At 43.5% G+C, this 17,500-nt stretch overlaps 2 protein-coding genes across 2 annotated transcripts in view; one reads left to right on the top strand and one right to left on the bottom strand.

Moving 5' to 3' along the window:
- Window positions 1-722, bottom strand: part of ptprna (protein tyrosine phosphatase receptor type Na) — a gene marked incomplete at its 5' end in the record, with an annotated part of 22,109 nt that extends 21,387 nt beyond the window's left edge. Inside the window, one exon of the mRNA XM_080018884.1 lies at window positions 641-722. Within this exon, the coding sequence (XP_079875010.1) occupies window positions 641-722 (82 nt within the window). The remainder of the gene's footprint in view (window positions 1-640) is intronic.
- A 15,375-nt stretch (window positions 723-16,097) lies between these two features.
- Window positions 16,098-17,500, top strand: part of desma (desmin a) — an 8,250-nt gene continuing 6,847 nt past the window's right edge. Inside the window, exon 1 of the mRNA XM_080018644.1 lies at window positions 16,098-16,775. Coding sequence (XP_079874770.1) covers window positions 16,207-16,775 — 569 coding nt within the window. The 5' untranslated portion in view covers window positions 16,098-16,206. The remainder of the gene's footprint in view (window positions 16,776-17,500) is intronic.

Genomic DNA, 17,500 nt, shown 5'->3' with positions numbered 1-17,500 from the left:
GACATGGCTGCAGGTGAGCAAGATACTTAACAAAACAATACAAAAATACAAAAATATGCATATATCACGGCTGAAATTAGCAATACATGAAATACGTCGATAATGTATATGATTTGATGACGAGTCAATGATATTAGATTTTTTTAAATCTCTTTCTTGACTTGACTTGTTTTGCTGCTATAACACCCGTGTTATCGTATATTAGTTTATCTTGTCTTTTTTTTTTTTAATCTTTTAACACTTATCCTGTCATTCAAAACATAAAAAGTAGTTTGAACCATATAATAATAATGATCATAATAATAATAATATAATAATAACCTTAATTTTATATCACCTTTCATATACAACACGTTGCTCAAAATACTTTACATTAATCAAATAATAAGACTGAAAAAAGCTCCTTTCTTTTTTGCTTGTTGCATTGGAATGAAAAAGGGGGGGTAAATTGAGTTGCTCGTGTCAAAGGAGAGAGGTGGTGTCGCGTCGAGCTCCAACTTCTCTCAACTACGGCAGGTAAACAACGCAGCGCAACACGACGCACAGGCACCGGACATTTCCTCCCGTCCTCTCCCGCCCTCCATCCTCCCCCCCTGTTTGCCTCCGTCCCTCCGTCCCTCCGTCCCTCCGTCCCTCTCACCGTATCTGTCCGAGCTCCCGGGCTGGCAGAGCAGCAGGAGCAGCACCGCTCGCCATATCTGCTGCCGGTGCATGGTCTTCATCCAGCCGGGGAGGAGATGCATATGTGGAAAGAGTCCTCGTCTTCCTCCCTCGGGGGGGGGGGTTAATTTTTTTTTTGGGGGGGGTTTAAATCCCCATGATGCTGCGCTGATCCAATCCCGACGTCGGCAGGGGGCTCAAACGAGGAGCCAGGCACCTGTGCGCGCACGACTGAGGGCTGGGAGGACAACTGGGAACTAGGAAGGGAAGGAGGGAAGGAGGGAAGGGAGGGAGGGAGGCGTAGTATCGACTCACGGACCGGACCGAGAGGGAGGGAGGGAGGGAGGGCGAGAGAGAGAGAGAGAGTATTTAAAAAAAAAAAAAAAAAGATAAGAAAGATCGTGGAGGTGCGATCCGCGGGATGGATGGACGGAGCAGGGTCCCGACGCCGCTGCACCCACCCGCTCTGCGTGCGTGGAGCGCCGCAGGAGGAGAGTGACGTTACGGGCGGTGACGTCACTACACCTCCTTAAGGAGATTCCTTCAAAGCGGAGATGGAGACGATGATGACGATGGTAGACCCTCTCTCGCATAGAAATGTACACACATATACACATATAGACACATATAATTTAAGAGTGCTTTGCAGGAAAAGTACAGGGGATATTGCTTTCCAACATATAAATAATAATAATAATAATAATAATAATAATAATAATAATATAATAATAAGCATAATGGATGGATACTCTAGGCGACAGAGATATTTTAAGAGCAAAGGTTTGTTGCCAGCAGGCCACCACCGAGAGGATACCATGATAGATTCAGGCAGCCAGTATTTCGTGAATGTCTATGTTTGAACGGGCTGTATAATCTAGTTCAACATAGCAAATAAGTCAGATAACGCCATCGCCAAATGTGATCTCTTTGACCTTGAAACTTGAAGGACTTACTCTTCACGCAGGTCTGCAAATAATTACAAACGTCTGCTGCATATTCCTGGAATAAGGAGGATTCTGAACTGTACGATTTCATTAATCGATCTAATTTATTAGGTATGTATTGATACGATTTAGGTTCGCAAATCTGAGAATTTTCTGCTTTTCTGTTGTGTTAAAACATCATAAATGTCAATTTCGAAAGCCGTCAAATGACCCTAAAGTATGCAGTGGGTCACCTATGTCCCCCTCATGTATGTCAATAGCGAGGACAAAAAAATTAGAAGCACTTCTCAATGTAATGTAGTTCAGTGCACCACAGTTAATTATGTGCTTAGTCATTATCATGGAATTGAATGTACATATTTTGGACTGTATTTTAAAAGAAATGGAATATTATACATTTCCTAAAGTAGAATGTATGGCAGTGCTGGTGTATTGGACAACATTTGATTATGCAGGCGCATCTAAGAAAGTGTACACTGAGTGTACTGAGTGAGATTATTACCGTGTATGATTATTTAACTCCGTAATCATTACTCACTGTGGTAGTGTGAAACTGAAAAAAGGTCAAGCATCGTATTACTATATAATGTAAACTGTAATCTTCTTACAAAAAATGTGCCAGTTTGGCTGGTGTTTGCTGGTAAGCAAATTTGGTGAAGTTGCTCTGAAAGTTCGAAGAGAAGGCCAAGGGTCCGCAGGGGGGACCTGTTTATCCGGCCCTAATAAATATAACTGCAGGCAGCAATAGTCAGGGTCCAGGGTAGTCGGCCCTTCATTAAATTGTAAAAAGTTAATTCGTTCTGGGCGTATGGTTGCCACCTTCAATAAAAAAAATAAAATAAAATAAAGGATAAATAAAGGAAAAATAAAGGACACCTTGCCAGCGGCCCCATGCCCGGGCACACAAAATCAAGTGGGGTTCTGGGTGTATTTTTTGCACAAATTTGTGCTTCTAATGCATCAATCTCAAAGTCCTCTCTGCTGCTCTCAACATGAATGTAAAATAAAAAGTCAATAAGAGTAAAGCACAGTTTGATCACCTATATTAAGGATTTAAACATCAGATCATAGACATTGGCAACATGTTTGGTCCGTCAAAATAATATTTGGTATATTTGGAAGAAGCAACTGATAATCTATTACCCCCTGATAAACTGGAAAATAGTAAATGACCTGGTTAATCACAGAGGCCACTAGGGTGCCTGACTGAACAATACATATCAATTCTGACACTGATGTTATTGGGTTTTTATTTGTAGCACTTACTCTGGTGTGTGCCAGTTGTCCTCAGAAGCATATATATTTATGACGTTTGAAAAGCTGCATTTTGTTTAGTCCAATTGTCTCCTATTTCTTCCTTGCAGCATACATCTGTGCGTGGCGTTATCTCGGTGGGGTTGCGATTGTTGATCACAAACTTCTTCCACAATACTGAATCGATCTGGATGAAACTTGTTGGAACTGCCCCGAAATACATATCCTTTTCATTTTGTATGTGGGGTCGGGATCCATAACATCCATAAAGTTCTGACATCAGTTATCTGCACGTGCCGCCATCTTGGCGGGGTCCCGATTGTTGACCAATCACTAGACTGCAATGCAATGCTCCACAATAATGGACTGATCCGGATCAAACTTGGACAAAGGCATGTCGGAAGTGCCCCGAATATACATTTTATTCATCTTGTCTGTGAGTGCCTCGGAGCCATAAGATCCACACACCACTGGAGTCAGTTTTTTATTGACAAATACAATAGGACTCCTGTTCCTTTGGGGATGGGCCCATAATAATAATTATAGCTGCAGGCAGCAATACACAGGATCCAGATTAGTCGTTTTAGATGCAAATAACAGTCTTCCTTGTTCCCATGAAACCGAGCATCACTTTCTACTGACACCAATTACAAATTTCCGAGTTCACATGGAATGCAGGGTAGATGTTCTGCCCGCTCCTTTTTTATTGTCTTCGACTTTCGGCTTCTCTTTGGCATCTGGAACACACAAACAATAGAATTATTTCAAAACACAAAAACAAAAAATAGATGTCACTTTCACTGTGCAATTTATTCTAACTGTTGCGATAGCGTTATGACTCCACATAAAGACCCATGCTTTGACAACAATATATTACAATTAATGTTATAACGCGTTACAATTTTTGAGTTTCCCTTGAACACAGCATCGGCTCCGGTGCAAATCCTGCGTGAAGCAACCACTACAGTACACACCAATGGAGTCTACAGTACACTAGCGCAGCGCTAGGCCTGCACGATATCAGGGAAATCTGTGACGTGCAATAACATAGTTAAATACTGAGATGACGATATGACTTGCAATAAATAAACAAATATTGAAGTATGCATGTTAGCTATACAGTTCCTGTGTCTTTCTGCTTTGATAAGTACACTGCTACTGTAACATAGACCCCAAACATTGAATAGCCTAGGTACACTGAATTAAGAAATGAAATCATCATTTTACATGCTTTTATTGAACAAATTGCACATGAATAACTAACCAATTAAACAGAACACTCATTTAAATAAGACATTAGAACTATACCTAATAAAAGTTTAATTTCCCCTGCTCCTTTTAAAAGATTTTCCTATAAACATCTCCTGGAAAAAGAAAAAAGATCTGGGGGGAAAACAACACAAATGAGTTATCCATTATCCAAATGAGTTCCACTGAATGCAGCATCACTTCCGAATTTTCCAAGATCCGCGAACGCACCATCACTTCCTGCTTTGGGAACCCTTTTCATCCCGAGAGCCGGTTGTCCACTCTGCCTCCGCGTCTTCTACAGAGAAGGAGTCCACTAATTGATTGTGGATGGTGTTTCAGGCAGTCTTTTGCAATGTGTTTATCGCACACGTTTTTATCGCGATGATGATGAAAATCCGATTTCTCGTGCAGCCCTGCACTTCCCAGAGATGAAACCTGGATATAATAATGATATACTCTCAATATATTGGCAATAGGCCTCGACAATAAACCGAAAGGTGTATCGTTTAAGAACCAGCTATACACCTCGGTATTAACAATTCCCATTATGAGAAAGGCAGGAAATTGTGCGACCAGTGTAGGAGTAAAAGTGCAAGTTACCATAAAACAAAAGGAGGTTCCGTCTCTGCCAGCGCAGTCCTGGATTTAACAGCAGCCAGGATATAATAGTAGGCTTCTCTGCAGGAGGCACGGAGCGGGGTTCCATTTTGGGGCCTTCTTATTACCTACCTCTGGCTGAGTAGTTGTGACAGTAAGCATGATATTTTCCCCTTTTTAAAAAAAAAGCAATCATTCCACTGCAGTGTTTTATTCCCAGTCTAAGAATACTCCCACCCCTGGGTTGAAGGAGGAAAACTCGGAAGGGAGGCATGAAGAAGAGGGAGGGGGGGGTGGTGGGGTCATATAGAGCTGTGGTGCTTTTGCTCCCCCTTGTGTTTGCAAAGGCAGGTTGGTAAAAGCACTCACCACCGTGTAAGTGGATGGACTTCGGAAAGAAAACGAAGACAGAGGGGTGGAGGGGGGAACGGAAAGGTGGATGATTTAGCTAGACGTGTTGAGTTAAGAAAAGAATAAAAAATCAAATCAAGTTGACAGAAATCAAGTAAACAGAAATAAACTAAACAAAAACAAAGAAACGAGTCCAATAAATTGTTGCAATTCCTCTTGGCAGGGCTTGAAACAATAGCCTTCTATAGTAACCAGGGCAGCCATCTTTGATCAAAGGCGGAATGGGGTCCGGTAGAATTGTTTTAATATGACTTGAAATTTGGTTTAGTCAGAAAACACAATCAACAATCAACAATTGTACTCACAGTGACAGCTCATATGTCCCATTGATTCAAATTCAAAATGTTGGTCACACTACTGCTCTGTCATAGAACAACACTCTTTTATTTGGCTTTATTATTATTATTATTATTATTAGTAGTAGTAGTAGTATTAGGGGTCAAGCCCACAGGGCCCCTGATCCCTATAGTTATTGCTGGGATTTTCTTCTATTTTTTTTTTTAAGTTTTTCGGGCTAAAAGCATGAAAAACGCAGCACGCACAGACATGGTTGAGGTCTCGTTAGAACCAGGATGGTTCAGACGTCTTTCGAGTTTTATCAATATTGATGCACATTTGGAGTGGAAAACTGTCGTGATTTTACCCCGAAGTAGAAGAACGTTTGAGGCGTTGTGATTTGTTTCAGGAGCGGTCCAAGCTTCGTCCCTCGGAACTCATTCGCGTCGAGCCATTTGCGACATGTTGAGAGACAACTTCAGTGGACGCTGCGTTTAAAGGAAACTCGCAAAACTGTAATTCGTGCTGTGTTTGACAAAAGCCCAAAAACTATAATCGGCCTCAAAAGGCGTCTTCGTACCGCAGGAAGTTCTAAGAACCTTTGGAGGAACCGTCCCTTTCTTTTGTGTCCGCACTGCGCAATCCAGGAACAAACCTCATTAAAAAAAAAAAAAAAAAACATTCCTGTGGGACATGAACGACCAAAGAGGAACATTCAGTGACGTGAGTGCACGGTGATTGGTCCGATAGCATGAGAAATACTCTATACTATAATCTGAAAAAACACAGGAAAAATTAGATGCTTCATATAAATTGATCATATCTTTATTCATACACAATGGCCGCTCTGGGCGGCGAACGGCCCCGGAGCGAGAGGAGAACACAGTGGATCACCGTTGCAGCGCCGTCAAGATCTTTTATCACAGTCTGGAAAATATGCGCTGAGACTCATATATCAGCCTCCGAGAGTACGGCTGTATTAACACAAGCATCACGGTGAGTTATAGCAACGACAAACCCTGGTTTGCAGCCACACGCAGACGGCTGCTTTTGAAAAACACATTTGGAATTGATGATGGGGAGAGAACGACGTGGGGAAAAAACGGCTTGAATAAGAGGAAATTAACACAAGCGTCACGCTGAGTCAATAAATACGGTTACGTAAATGTATATTAGTAACGATATTCTACAACAAATGATATAGTTCACAGTCAAAGGTTTATTTCTTGCCATTTGAATAAGTTATATTGTATTAAATTATGGACAAGTAATCTGGTAATATGTCATCTTGAATTGTAGTTAAGTCAACAATACAAACATTATTCCAGTCAAATTAGTTGTAGAGTCATAACGTAAGAGTCTGATCACGGCATTACGGAAAATTGTACCGAACACGACTAAACTGGACCCTATGTGTTGCTGCCTGCAGATATATTTAATACTATTATCATTATTATTATTATTATTATTATTATTATTATTATTATTATTATTATTATTATTATAACAAATTACACATATTATTACATCTCTTTTGCCTACATAACTGCACAGAAACACTGCACTTTAGTATTTAAATGCTTCTTTTGCACTTCTGGTTAGACATCAACTGCATTTCATTGGTTCTGTACCTGTACTCTGCTAGTGACAATAAAGTTGTAATCTAATCTGAATCTAATATTATTATTATTATTATTATTATTATTATTATTACTACGTCTATTATTATTGTTATTATTATCATTATTATGGTGGAGTGGGCTGCAGACATAGGTTGATGTCATACTCCAAATATAGATCTGGAATTTTTGGTGGCGAGAGAAGATCAAATTAAATGTTCTTGTAATGATATTGCACACTAGCAGGCAATCATTTGTCGTTTTCTTTGCCCTCATCCTTGCAGCTTTCCTCCTTGTGTTGCACAGCCCCGCTGCCTGGTGTCTCACCCCCTTGGCATGTGTGTACGTGTAGGTGTGTGTATATGTGTGTGTGTATGTGTGTTTGGGTGGTTGCCGGGAGACGCTTGAAATGTTTATGAAAGATGATCCTGACCGGGACCACCAGCGTCACCGACCACGACCCGCCACTGACACGCCGTCTCATGCACGGGTTCAAATGTCACGGCATTTTCCTCCTCTTTCACTCGCTTCAACCCTTCTTCTGTCTCTCTCTCTCTCTCTCTCTCTCTCTCACTTGGATTCTCTGTCTCTCTCACCTGGATTCTCTGTCTCTGTCAAACATCAACATCAAAAGCAGAGCGCTTCCCAAATGAAAGGAGGGAGAGGTTAAATAAAAAAATACATGGATGGATTCGGAGAACCGTTTGATTTCGTGTTATTGCCTATTTTATTTGTTTTTCTGAATGATTTCTTAGGACAAAGCACTGAAAAGGTTTTGAATGATGCGTTGACTGTTTGTAGCAACATATAACAGACCCACTGAATTACATTTTAACATAAAAATAATGGGGTTTTTTTGTACTTATAGAAAATAATCTATGAATAATCGTCTTCCTGAAAGCTCTTCCAACAGTGTGTGAGCTGAGTCACTGATATTCCGACCGTTATAAATCATCTTCATGCTTCTAATAGACTAATCTCTGTTGCTGAGTAGTGCTTGGCTGATAAATACTAATATATTTAGACTATTAGACCACACTGTGTGTGTGTGTGTGTGTGTGTGTGTGTGTGTGTGTGTGTGTGTGTGTGTGTGTGCGTGCGTGCATGCCTGCGTGCGTATATGTGTCTACGTGTGTGTGTGTCTACGTGTGTGTGTGTCTACGTGATGACTGTTCAGCCGTGCAGAGACTTTGTCGCTAATTTAAGATTCATTTATCTAGGCCACACGTCCGACTCGCCTTCTGTGTCTGAAGTTGCCGGGCAAACCCCCTCGGTTGTTTTCTTTTTTTTTTTTTTTTTTCCTCCGGAAAAGCTCAGTTCCCGGTTTATCAGCGCACATCGCAGTGTAGATCACACCGTGTCCCCACATCGTGCACCAGCAACATAGTCTGTGTCGGGGCGAACAACATTTGTTTAACATTCGTGGATTGTCAGATAAAACTTTAAATATTTATTAAAAAAAAAAAAAAAAAAGATTGGAAATTTGGAATTCAACTTAATGAGGCAGCCGGAGAATCTCATCATTGATTCATCGGCCCACTTGAGTTCCTGATCAATGGAAGCGCCGAAAGGTCACTGGCATGAGGCACATATTAAACTGTCATCACCCATGATAGCATATGTCAAATTATTATTTATGACATTATTCACAGTATTATTGGTATTTTCCCTGCAGGTTATCTCCCTGTAAGACGGTCCCTCAGAGCCTTTGGCCTTTGAGCAGGTTTAAGATGGAATCCTGTCGGTGGGAGAAGAGATCTATCAGCCAGAAAGAGATGAACCCCTCCGCTGTGGAACCTCAAAATAAATACACCCTCACCTGCACACGTGTCCTTGTACATCCGTGGCATTCAAATCCCAAGGACGTGACCCCCACACCCCTCCTCCCCCCATAGTTGATAGTAAACCAGGTCGAGCTGTCACATTCGTTTGTGGCTTTTATTGCCCACTCACACAGGCTACCGGGAGCAGAAAGGTGCACAATAGATGCAATAATAACAATAATAATAACCGCAGGCAGCAATTCACGGGGCCCAGTTTAGTTGTGTTGTGTGCGTTTTACAGTTTTCCGGGTTCTCTGAAACGCAGCGCGATTTTCCGAGTTTACTTGAACGCAGCATGGCCTCCCCCTGGTCTGTCGTCTCCCGGTTGCTCACCGGGACCTCACAGAGCAACCGTTACGCGGCGCAACCCTTGAATGGAATGCTGTGCGAAACATAACTTGTCTTGTTGGCAATTCTGTTATTGCAATATAATATCTTCCTGGAACATTATCATTTATTCTACCAGACTTTTTCATCTCGCTATAAAGATTATTTCCTTTTATCAAAACATCCTCAAGGTCATTTTGTGTCCAAGTGCAAACATTCTGCATCTTTCACAACTGCCGTTAAACTCATACGCACACGGTTTAGTTTCCAAATTGTAAATCATCCTGGTGAAATGAGCCTCTAAACACAGATATGTATCGGGAATCATCACCTACATGGAAAGTTTTTCCATTAGCGTTTTTCTCATCAGATTTTTCTTCAGTAGTTATTTTTTACTATTATTTCCTTGACGACTGGATTTTTGGACAATGGCTTCTTTATTGTCCTACATTTTAGGCTATTTTTCGGCATCTGTAAGAATAACTAAATAACTTCTGTAATTGCTTTTCATAACAGTAACAATAAATACATTTAATTTAAAAATAAAAATAAAACATGCTATTTGTAATTACTAATTTATTGTATTTCTTTCTGTGAATAATCTACAATTAGAAATTTCAGTTGAATAGATTACTTGTCTATATTGTAATGCAGACATTTATGGAACTCTAATGTTAATTTGGTGTTAGAATTATTATGGATGAACTTGTCAATACTTTCTGTCTTCTCATTTAAATCTGCTACGTTTAGCTGTAGGAAACTGTTTATACATGGCGTTCCTTAAAAAAAACACGTTTATTTTTTACATTAAAAAGGATAAATAAATATCCTTTATTTTTTACTTGGGTCGGGGGGCCGTCTGCCGCCCTCTGTTCTGTTGTCCGCACATGCGGCGGCCGGGGGCTGGCCGGGGGCTGGCCGGGGGCTGGCCGGGGGCTGGCCGGGGGTTGGCCAGGGGCCTGATGGGCACGCAGAGCTGCCTGGCATGGCGGAGGTGCAGGGTGGGCCGCTCTGTGCCGTGGCTGGTCACTGTGGGTTGGGTGCCTCCGGCTACGGGATGTGGGCGTGCTATGGCGCGGCGTGGCCGCTCCCCGGCCTGCTGCGCCTCTGCGTGGATCTGGTTGCGCGTCGCCTATCTCTCCCAGTGCCAAAACTCATACTCAGCACATACACCACCCACGAGCTAAGTGGGTGGGGATGTGCCGGGCGGCTGCAATCTTACCCGTCACGCTCCAGCTTAGAACGCATACAATCGCACACAAATCTTACGCCCAACAACACTCCACCAGACCAGGGTCTGCCGGGCAGGAGGGATGCGAGCGATTCAGGTTCGACTTGCTTGGAGGACTCGCACCCCCACACCCCGCAATTTTAACTGCAATTGCCAACAGCAATTGCAGTTAAACAACACACTGAGCACTGGGGTTTTTCCGGGGTGGTAGGTTGCTGTTGGGTTGGTGTGGGGGCGTGGTTGGCCGGGGGGCGGGTGGGCCCCCTGCCATCCGGCTGGGCTCGAGTCCCGGCGGCTTGCGCCTGGTGGAGTCTGGCATGCCGCGCCCTGGCGGAGCTGCGGACAGTGCTGCCGGGTCCCTTCCAGGGCCCTGGGGGGCCGCCTGCTGCAGGGCAGGGTGCTCGGGGCTTTCCTGGGGCCGTGGGGTGTCTGTACGGCTGCGGGGCCTTTCCGCTGCTTGGAGGCGCAACGACGTAATACCGACCTTATACACCGGAGCCAATTGGGATGGGAATTCCTGTACACTCATCGTTTGATATCTTACACGCACACACACACACACACACACACACACACAAATACAGGCGGTCTCATCACAGGTACACACACGTCACCAGCACTTGCTTCCTCTCCTTTCCTTCCTCATTTTCTGCCATAACTATGACAGGAAGAGGCCACGTGCCCAAATGCTGTTCCAGTTTTCCTGGACCTAATTATGTTATTATGATGTTTATGTTTTTCGGTGTACATGTTGTTGTTTGTTTCTGTGTTTATTTGTCTCACCCAATTCTCCCCCTCTTGGAGTAGCGATTAGTTGCTTATCGACCCAAACATGGTAAAATAATTCTCCGAAGCGGGGGATTGGTGGTGGTTCTGCACAACAAAAAACCTTATTGAGTTATTGCAGCAGTTCTTGATGATTTAAGAATGAAGAAAGATTTGCATTGCAGGTTGAGAACTTAAACGCCACTTGCAGACTAACTGTCCTAGATGCAATAGCATACAAATACTCTCTGTTATATACCCAGCATGCTGACAGCACAGGTAAAAATAAATAAATAAACAAACAAATAAATAAATAAACAAACAAACAAATAAATAAATAAACAGACGTAAACCGTGTTCGTAGCTTCTGCCCTTCTTCAAAATAAGTGAAAATATGAAAAATTTTTAAATGTTTTATTTTATATATATATATATATTATACTCTATATATATATATAAAATAAAAAATATATATATATTTTCACTATATATATAAAGGCCTCCCTTGTGTGTTAAGTGTGCACAGAATCATTGCACACTTAGCACACCCAGTGCAGACATGTGACACGTTTATGAAAGTTGAGGTCAGGGCGAGGGGGCAGAGGTTGAGGTCAGTCAGTGTCAAGAAAGTAACTCTGTAAAAAGTCACCTTGGAGGGCCCACCGTGCAGGGAAATTTTAAAACACTCGCATTTACACTACATTTTGGATTGAACTGCTTAATTTTTATAGTTGTTAGTCATTCATCTATACAGATGTCCTGTTATTATACACATTATGTATTATTTAATATATGTTTGTACTGTACATTTGATTGTGGAATTGATTATAACATGACTAGATTTAAACTACATTATGACAGTAAAATAATTATTAATTATTAATATTATTATTTTGTCTGGACTTGTCAGCGCTCCCATGATCCTTTGGGGCGGCGGAAAACTAAAAATAAAGCTGACACCAACAGCAGCTGACACAAGATGACAGGGCACACCCCCACACACACACGCACACACACACGCATGTACGCACACACACACACACATACACACACACATACACGCACACACACACACACACACACACACACACACACACACACACACACACACACACATACAGGCACACGCACATACAGGCACATGCACATAAAGCACGTTAATATGACCCACTTGCAGCCATGACTAAGAAGTTAGTTGGCTTAAAAAGTAGAAATGAGAAAGAGTACAAGATTATTTAAATATTAAACATCTCCAAAAAAAAGTCCACTTCATTGTGAATCCCTTAAAAACTAAACAGGCCAAAGCAATTTGTGAAGTTTTAGAAAAGCTGAAAAACTGAATACAATAGAGAAATGTGGTCTGTCGAGGTACAGTAATTGGTCCCGGGATAAGGGTGCCTGTACGCCTGTTACTCGTTAGAGCAATCACCGAGCAACAGTTATTGTGTGTGTGTGTGTTTATAACCCCATCGCCTGTGTCTCTGTGTCCGAGGGCCCCGAAAACACCACTCGGCTGCTGTGTGAAGAAATATTTGTATTTTATTTGATGTATTTTGCATTTTTGTACATTTGTTTATTTTCACATTAGGAAAAGGAGCAAGCCCCTAAAATGTCACTCACATTTTTGAGTTCAGAGACGACTTGGAAGTCTTGTTGGGTGAAAAACTGCCACGGAAAATCTTGAAATCATCTTGTGTGAAACCTCAACCCTTCTTTCTTCTCCCATCCTTTCTCCATTGTTGTACATTTCGTATATTTGAGCTATTTCTCTCGGCAACTGAACGGGCGTGATCTTTCGAAAAATGGCGACGGGAGTCCATAGCAACCCACACAAACTCCACATTCCCTGTTCGTTTTCTGTTGAACAGAACTGTTCGTGATGCAATGTTTTATATGTTTCTGCATTGTTTGTAATTATCGAGCTGAAAAAGCAAGCAGGCTTCCTCTATGCTTAGCATTTGTGGGGTTAGACCAAGCCAGGACTTGTAGGTGCCTTACAGGTAGGTACGCCGCAACAGAGAACAACTTGCAACAGAAGCCATTTATTTATGAATATATCCATTGGATTTATCTTAATTAGAACAGATTTTTTCATTTTTTTAAGTTACTGTCATTGTATAACATTTATCATTTTTGTTTACAGTTGATTGAGACCGGGTGCACAGTTGGGTAGTGCAATCCTGGTTATCCAAAGGTATTCAGAGATTGCGCATGTTGTTTTTTTCTTTGAGATGAACTTGGTATTTTATGCTTTGGTGTAATTTGCATTATGTGTGTGCGTGTCTGTGTGTGTGTGTGTGTGTGTGTGTGTGTGTGTGCATGCGTGTCTCTGTGTGTGTGTGTGTGTGTGTGCGTGCATGTCTCTGTGTGTGTGTGTGTGTGTGTGTGTGTGTGTGTGCGCGTGTGTGCTTGCGTGCGTGCGCGTGTGTGCGCGTGTGTGTGTGTGTGTGAATGTGCAAAAGAACATGCTGGTTCTTCATACAGCCTTCAGTCATGTATTTATTTTTCCCACAGTCAGACATGTATTTTCCCGGACTCTCGACCTCACACAGTTCCGGTTACGATGCTAAAACGGTGTGTGAGGTCTGGACAGGATCAAGAGGTTCATCAGCATCCTGTGACTGAATCCCGTCAATACAGTTTCCTCACTTGAAAATGTAGGACATGGGGGACATTCTGATGTCATAGTGTGTTAAATTATGTCATATATTATATTATGTGTTAAAATATATTCCTATTCGTATTCACAAAATGCCGTAAAAATTAAAGTTTTCGATTTTTTTCATTTACAAATTCTGAAAAGAATATAGAACGCATGCAGAATACAGACAATGACCACATATCTGTCATTTTGGTGATGATTCCTATGGATCAAGACTTGCGCACCCTGTCGCTCTGAGCGGTTGGCCAAGTTCAACCAAACTCTTAAGCTACAGATTGTCATTTTGCCTCAATTAGGTTTTATTTATCCTGTAATATTTAAAAAAATATTTAAACTTACCCTAAACCCAGGCGTATTATTGACAAAATACGGCAGTTTTTATCCTAAAACGCACATTCCTCTCCCCACCTTATTCAAATGTTTTCGTTTTAAAATAAAGCAATCTTTGAATGTTTCGCTGTTCGATGTTCGCTGGACCACAATCATTTGGTGAAAAGTAGATTCATCTAAAAATGAATGAATTCACCCATTCGCTTGTGAGTTGCTGCATGCATGTCTGACAAACACACACGCACGCACGCACGCACGCACGCACGCACGCACACACGCACACACGCACACACACACACACACACACACACACACACACACACACACACACACACACACACACACACGTCGGAGGGTGTGAGTCAGCTGCCAGATGTATGAGTGGCGTCCTTATGATGAAGTGGCGAGCCTGCGAGCCTCCAGGCGGCAGCTGTATTCTGTTCTTATGTAACTCAGGCGACAATAAAGTGCAATCTAATCTGGTCCCATACGGCAAATGTCACATTGTCTACATAACAGATTTAGAGCCCATTTTGAAAACAATTTGGATTTAGGGATTACGTTTATTCCGCCAGTTACATTGACATAAACTAGGAATGTCCAGGTGAGGTTTGCTGCATTTTACTACAGATGAATACAATAGAATAAAAAGTGAAGTAAAAAAAAAAAACAAGGACAAATAAAAATTGTCAAATGTATACAAATAGCAAAAAAATGACTTCAATAGTAAGACATACAAAAATATACAGAATTTACAAAATGTGATACTATGCGCAGCATACTTGACCACTATGGGTATATACGGTATAAATAATATATAAATTATTAATATGTCCTCTCACTTTGACTCTTTTGGGTCGTTTTAACTTTTCCCGGAAGTTGCTTTGCGCATTACTTAACTATTCCAACGATCTTAAAGCTTCTATATTTAAAAAATACTTTCTCTCAAGAGCTGGAAGTGGTCTATTTTTGGCTTCTGTCATAGATCCTGAACTCCGGCCTCTCCCAGTTGGCACACTATCCTAGCTTCCTGGCGATGTAACCCAGAAGATAAATACACAAAACAAGCATATCCTATCTCTGACTTCCCAAAACACTCTCCCCAAAACAAACTTGTAGCCGAGCAAGGAAACACTCGCATATGCATACAAATGCTAAGGCCCTGTCTCAGAGCTCTGAGCTATTCCAGTAGCTCATTAACTAACCCACCAAGACTCATTCACAGACTCAACTCACTCACACACACACACACACACACACACACACACACACACACACACACACACACACACACACACACACACACACACACACACACACCTCAACACACACACACACACACACACACACACACACACACACACACACACACTTGAGGCCACCACCCATTCCGACCCCTGACACCAGACCCCATTGACAGCTGAAGTGGGCAGCAAGCAGGCGGGTTGTGGTGGTGGTGGTGGTGGGGTGGGGTCGGGTGGGGTTGTGGTGGGCAAGTAGTGATGAGGGGGTAAGAATAAAGATGAGTGGCTCAACAGAGGGAGGGGGGAGGGTAGATATGTGCATGAAATGGAGAGTAATAGATTACGTGTACAGAAAGTAATTAGCAGTAATCTGATTACAAAAGAGCTGGTGTTATAATGCACTTCATACATGGAGTGAACACAACGTACTGTATGTGGACTGACATGATCTTTAATTTAAGGTCATTTTTTTGTCACCTTCACCTTCTCCAGATATGTAAGCAAAATTGCTGTATTCTGGGGCCCGGTCTGAAAAATTATAGTCTGGTGGATCAGTGGGATTTGAAGTCTGAGAAATGGCGCAGGGTGAACGGGGGCGGAGTGAATAGGACAGAGGTGCATGTGCGGGGGCGCAGAGCGAAGGGGCGAGGGGCTGGGTGAGATATAGTGGGCGTGGCAAAGCTACAAATAGCCGCGTCCCGTGCACGTCGTCCCTTCACTCAGTCTCTGTCCACTCTGCCCGGTGGGACACTCAGGCCTCCGCACCGCAACCCCAGCTCCAGCCAAACCACCAGAGAACCCAGCAGCCAGCCATGAGCAAGTCCTACTCCGCCTCCGCCCAGTCCGCCTCCTCGTACCGCCGCACCTTCGGCTCGGGCCTCGGTGCCTCCCCCATGTCCTCCATGTTCTCCGCGGGAGGAGGCCGCTCCGCCTCCTCCCACATGTCCTCCCGGGTCTACGAGGTGAAGACCAACGCGTCCCCCTCCTACGCCGGCGCCCGGCTGTCGTCCGGCGGCGGCGGCTACGGCTCCTCCTCGGCCCTGCGCGCCTACTCCGGCGACAAGCTGGACTTCAACCTCGCCGACGCCATGAACCAGGACTTCCTGAACACGCGGTCCAACGAGAAGGCCGAGCTGCAGCACCTCAACGACCGCTTCGCCAACTACATCGAGAAGGTGCGCTTCCTGGAGCAGCAGAACGCGGCGCTGACCGTGGAGGTGGAGCGGCTGAGGGGCCGCGAGGGGCCCGGCCGGGTGGCGGAGCTCTACGAGGAGGAGATGAGGGAGCTGCGCAGGCAGGTGGAGGCGGTCACCAACCAGCGCGCCCGCGTGGAGGTGGACAGGGACAACCTGGCGGACGACCTTCAGAAACTCAAGCAGAGGTGAGACGGGGAGGGCGGCGGCGAGGGTGGGCAGATGATTGATGAATGATGGATGCCATATTGAATGTTGCAATCGACGGCCATATAAGGTGGTTGAATGGATGTTTTGAATAGTTATGGAGGACGAAGGCAGAGGAAGGAGGATGTTAAAAACAGTGCAAGTAGTACCCTTAGTGGTTCGGAATAAACAAGGAGCGGGACGCGTGGCGTCGGAAAACGTCCGCGCGAGATTGCTCAAAATCCCGATGCCTTTTTTCGCCGAGCCGGTTCCGCCCGGCAGCGTTGAGGGATTCTTCCGGCAAGACCTAAAATTAGAGAACTCAGAATAGATTTAGCCGGAAGAAGGGAAAACGCGAGAGGCGGTTGTTCGTCTCGGCGAGAAAACGGGACCGGGGGAAGAGAAAGAAGTGGGGCGAAAGAAGACGGGCGTCGCCGGAGAAACTTTTCCTCCAGCGGCGTGGTGTAATTGGCCGGAATTGCTCCCCATTACTTTCGACTGCGGATTGGGAGGACGGGCTTGAGGACGGATTGAGGGAGGGGTGGGCAGGAAGGGCAGGGGAAATAGGAAGGCGGTCGAGGTCGGAGGGAATGACTCGATCTTCTCAATTAAAAAAAATGGGAAAAGGAGGAATTTACGTACGGGAACGTATTCGAAGTAGGAGTGGACGAGATGCACGGAGACAAATGACAAAAGGAATCAACCGAAATCAAAGTTAAATCGAGAA

Source organism: Zeus faber (assembly GCF_960531495.2).
Source record: "Zeus faber genome assembly, chromosome: 18".
Lineage (NCBI taxonomy): Eukaryota > Metazoa > Chordata > Actinopteri > Zeiformes > Zeidae > Zeus > Zeus faber.
The sequence above is the reverse complement of the archived record's forward strand: the minus strand, read 5'-3'. Positions and strand labels throughout refer to the sequence as shown.